Here is a 5,035-nt window from a genome sequence, read left to right as displayed (position 1 = left end):
TGGTAGGGTGGAGGGTCAATGAAAGAGGGGGAGGCCTTCAACGAGATGAATTGACACTGTGGCTGCGATGATGGGCAGGGATCGTGGAGCTGGCGCGGGATTGGGCAGTGTTTCGTTCTGCTGTGCATGGGGTCGCTATGAGTCGGAAACACCTCGATGGCACCTAACAAGTTGTACTCCTGAGGAACCTGTACATAGACCAGGAGGCTGTGGTTTGAACAGAATGAGGGGACACTGCGTGGTTAAAAATCAGGAAGGGAGTGTGTCAGTGTTGTATCCTTTCACCATACTTATTCAAGCTATATGCTGAGCAAATAATCTGAGAAGCTGGACTCCATGAAGAAAAATGTGGCATCAAGATTGGAGGAAGAATCATTAACAACCTGCAATACGCTGACAACACAACTTTGCTTGCTGAAAGTGAGGATGACTTGAAGCACTTACTGATGAAAATTGAAGACTGCAGTGTGCAGTAAGGATTACATCTTGATGAAAAGAAAACAAAATCTTCACAGCGTCATGATAAACCGAGAAAAGATTGAAATTGTCACAGACTTCACATTGCTTGGTTCTATAATTGACACCAGTGGAAGCAGCAATCAGGACATCAAATGACATATAGCACTGGGCAAGTCAGCTGCAAGAGACCTCTTTCTAGTGCTGAGGAGCAAAGATGTCTCCTTGAGGACTAACGTGTGCCTGACACAAACCATGGTATTTTCAATCGCCTCATATGCAGGTGAGAGCTGAGCAACGAATAAGGAAGACCGAAGAGTTGATGTTTTTGAGTTATGGTGCTGGCGGAGAATGCTGAAGTACTGTGGACTGGTGAAAGAACTAACATATCTGTCTTGGAGGAAGTGCCACTGAAATGCTCCTTGGAAACAAGAATGGCCAGATTTTGTCTTACTTGTTTTGGTCATGTTATCATAAGGGACTATTCTTTGGGGAAGGATGTCATGCTTGGTAAGGTGGAGGGTCAACAAAAGAGGGGAAGCCCTCAATGAGATGAATTGACATAGTGGCTGCAGCGATGTGCTCAAGTATAGCAGAGATCGTGGGGCTGGCGCAGGACCACACGGTGTTTTGTTCTGCTGTGCATAGGGTCGCTATGAGTTAGAGATGACTTAGCAGCACCTAACAACAACAACATAGTCAATGCCTGTGGAAGCAGCAGTGAAGAAATCAAATAACATATTACATTAAGCAGATCTGATGTAAAAGACCTCTTTAAAGTGTTAAAAAGATGTCACTTTGAGGACTAAGGTGTGCTTGACCTAAGCCATGGTATTTTCAGTTGCCTCATATACATGTAAAAGCTGGACAATGAATATAGGAGACCAGAGAAGAATTGGTTCTTTTGAGTTATGCTGTTAAAGAATATTGAATATACCATGGACTGTCAGAGAACAAATAAATCTGTCTTGGAAGAGGTACGGTCATTATGTTTCTTACTAGTGAAGATGGTGAGACTTCGCCTCACTTACTTTGGACATGCTATAAAGAGGGACCAGTCACTGCTGAGGGATATCATGTTTAAGAGTAAAGGGTCAGTGATAAAAAGGCAGAGACTCAACAAGATGTATTGACACAGTGGCTACAACGATGGGCTCAAACATAGCAAGGATTGTGAGGATAGTGAAGGATTGGGCAATGGTTTGTTCTGTTGTACAGGAGGTCACTATGAGTCAGAACTGAGTTGACAGCACTTAACAACAACAGTACATTGTACAGTGGACATGCACATAAATATTGTAGTCATCAGTATTGGAAAAAGTTCTGTCAGAGTTCAAACGCTTGCCTGCCTATCCCTTTCCAGTCATGTGCAATTCTGTAATTCTTACTGTTGTCTGAATCTGTCTAACTTGTTCTTCAGCCATGTAAAGACAGCCAACTGCTGTCTTCCCTACCCATGTTACCTATTTCTTCTCAATAAAGGCTTTCTTTCTGATTCTTTTCAAGGATCACTTTTCTTTTCCAGGCACTCCCCTCTTCTGGCCTGTTAAAATGGCATCGTCGCTCTCGGCATAAAGGCATGGGAAGAACTGAGCAGTCAGAGCATTCCTTTAAAAATGCAGATTTTCTCTTATGTTACCTAAGATAACAGCCAGAGGATAGAGGAAGCCAGTGATATTTCTTGTCATTGGTTTTTTTCCTCTCAGTGAACTTAGTATTTCCAAAAGGATAGGAACAATGGAAAAACCAATGACACATCCACATCTTTATTACACATACTGATTTTATCTTTTTAGCATCCTTGCTTTTTCTCTAAGGGCTTTCTTTGTATTTGTTCTCTCTGTTCTGGTTTTTAAATGTTATTCTCTGTACATGAGACAACATATACAAGAAGAGCATTTACTACTTGGTATTACGTACACCAGTAGTTATACCAGTAGTTTATACCATCATTGGTCAGCACAGCAAAAGAAATCCTTCATTCACATCTGAAAATTCTCCTCATCAACAGTGTGTTGTTGTTGTTGTTATTTGCCGTCGAGTCAGCCCCTACTCATAGCGACCCCTCCTTGGGTTTCTGAGGCAGTATCACTACGGAAGTAGGATTGCCCAACCTTCCTTCCGAGGAGTGGCTGGTGGCTTTGAACCACCAGCCATCTGGTTAGCAGGGAAATGCCTTAGGCACTATGCTACCAGAGCTCCTAGCCATCCTTAAAGATGGCTAAGGGGTAACTGGTAGGTATAAAGCATTAGGATAAGCTTTTGGTTTAGGAAATAGGCTTTGTATGGAAGTGAAGGACTAAGGTAATGAGGAATAGTGAGGATTGTGGGCAGTGAAGAGATCAGTTCTGATTATAAATGGTGATTTTGTCAGTGACTTGTTTTGTTTTGTTCGATTTCATTTTCAGAGTAGCTATCCTGTGTGTTCGTAGATCTAGTTATTGTTTGGATTCAACCCACCCCAGAGGATTACTTGCCATGAAGATGCGACATTTGAATGTAATGGGCTTTCATGTGATCTTGGTAAGAAAAAAATGCAGATGAAATATTCTTTAGTTGTTGTTGTTGTTGTTATGTGCCGTCGAGTCGGCCCCGACTCATAGCGACCCCTCCTTGGGTTTCCGAGGCAGTATCACTACGGAAGTAGGATTGCCCAACCTTCCTTCCGAGGAGTGGCTTTAGTTACTGATGTATTAATAATAATGAAAAAAAGCAAACCTAACCCATTGCCATCAAGTTGATTCTGACTCATAGTGACTCTGTAGGACAGGCTCGTACTGCCCCACGGGATTTCCAAGGCTGTAATTTTTATAGAAGCAGGTTGCCAATTCTTTATCCCTTGGAATGGTTGGTAGATTTGAACCGCCAACCTTAAATTAGCAGCTGAGCTCTTAACCACTGCTCCAGGAGGGCTCCTTGATATTTTCTGCCGTAAGTGTTGCAGTTGAATTGCTTACTAGGCTTTGTGAGGAATTATTAGCATTTTTTGGAATAAGTGTTTTTAACAGTTGCTTATCTGAAAAAGACTATTCCTGGTACATAGTTTGACTTTCATTGAACTGATAGGTATCATTTACTAGGGGTTTTATAAATGTTGCATATGGTCATCTTTCATCCTTTTTGTTTAGAGGAAGAATGTAAATAATAGTTTTTTTGTTATACTTAAGACATGTGAAATGCTATCTATTTCTAAATTACCTTGAGTAAGGGAAGAAGAGATGTTTAATTAAAGCTTTGCTTTCCTGGCCCAATGCGAGGCTGTTAAAGGATGTTTGTTACCTGGAAAGCTTGATGGTTATAAGAGAATGATTCTTCCAGTTTCTTCGTGCACTTCACTTTGATTCTAAGCACTATAGCTTTCCTTGAATAGCCTTGGCAGATGTCTAGGAATGCAGCAAGAACCTTCCAGATACATTAATCTTTATGCTATGTTGGGGATGGAGGGATTCCACTCATTTGCTCCTGCACTTAATGTGAAATGTAAATATTCCTATCTCCCTTGTGGTCCTTTACTGTCTAAAAATGGATTTGAACCTGGATGACTGAGGTTAAGATGGCCCTTTCTCTTTATGTACTACTATTGGAAGACAAATTAGTTATATAGGTGTTCTGACTTCTCCCAAGAAAGAAGAAATTTTTGCACCATTTAGTAGATGTTTAAAGTTGTTATAACTTGACACAATTAGAGCTTTCTTCATCCCTGACATGTGATAAAATTAAGCCATTAAAATATGAGTAATTATAAGGTAATACTGGCTTTTAAAAACCAGTTGACTTGTCTTACTTTAATATGTTTGGAACTTTAAACTAGCTTTTGCTTTATGTATTGTTATCATCTTGCAAACTGATTATTTTCTTCTTTCTTTGGTAAGGTCAATACTTGGGAAATTGAAAAACTAGAGATGGAAGATGCAGTCACATTTTTGAAGACTAAAATCTATTCAACCGAAGCCCTTCATACTGCGGATGTAGATTTGCAAAGCACATATTAAAGTAATTGTTTTATATTAAGAGAGATAATTTATAAAAATATCTTTAATAGTTTTCTATGGGATTCACCTGACTTCTCATCATAATAAAGTGTCACTTCAGTTCACTGTTAAAGAATGAAGAAATGTTGTTGCTGGTATTTTAAAACATGCAGGAAAAAAATTCCAGAGCCACACCCATTCCCTCTAGTGTTGGGTATTTGACGAATCCATTAGCTGTTGGTTTCTCTTTTTCTCATTAGCTTTGATATACTGAAAACTGGCTTTTCAGTTGCCATGGGTCACCAGAGATGACCTTGTGTTTGGCATCTGCATTTTTATACTTCTGTTATATAAGCTATTTTAAGATAACTTAAGGGCTATCCCTTCAAATTATTTTGAAATACTAGCCAGCTAGCAGTTGTTCGAGGCTCTCAATTGGTAGTGTGCATAAGAATTAGTTGAATAACAGTTTAAATTACAGAATCCTGAGTTTAGGGTGAGGATCTGGCATCTGCATTGGTACCAAGGGCTCTAAGTGATACTGTTGAAGATTGTTCATGGCCCATCCTTTCAGAAACAGATGAGACAATATATAGATGGCAAGGAGT

General features: G+C 39.9%; 1 protein-coding gene across 1 annotated transcript in view; it reads left to right on the top strand.

The window, feature by feature from the left end:
* Positions 1 to 4,448, top strand: part of FASTKD2 (FAST kinase domains 2) — a 30,339-nt gene extending 25,891 nt beyond the window's left edge. The window contains exons 10-11 of the mRNA XM_007935951.1: positions 2,865 to 2,979; positions 4,329 to 4,448. Of these exons, the coding sequence (XP_007934142.1) occupies positions 2,865 to 2,979; positions 4,329 to 4,448 (235 nt within the window). The remainder of the gene's footprint in view (positions 1 to 2,864; positions 2,980 to 4,328) is intronic.
* The last annotated feature ends 587 nt before the right edge of the window (positions 4,449 to 5,035 follow it).

This window comes from Orycteropus afer, unplaced genomic scaffold (genome assembly GCF_000298275.1).
Source record: "Orycteropus afer afer isolate SDZICR_OR568_19922 unplaced genomic scaffold, OryAfe1.0 scaffold00002, whole genome shotgun sequence".
In the NCBI taxonomy this organism is placed as follows: Eukaryota; Metazoa; Chordata; class Mammalia; order Tubulidentata; family Orycteropodidae; genus Orycteropus; species Orycteropus afer.
This window is presented reverse-complemented; position numbering and strand designations above follow the sequence as displayed.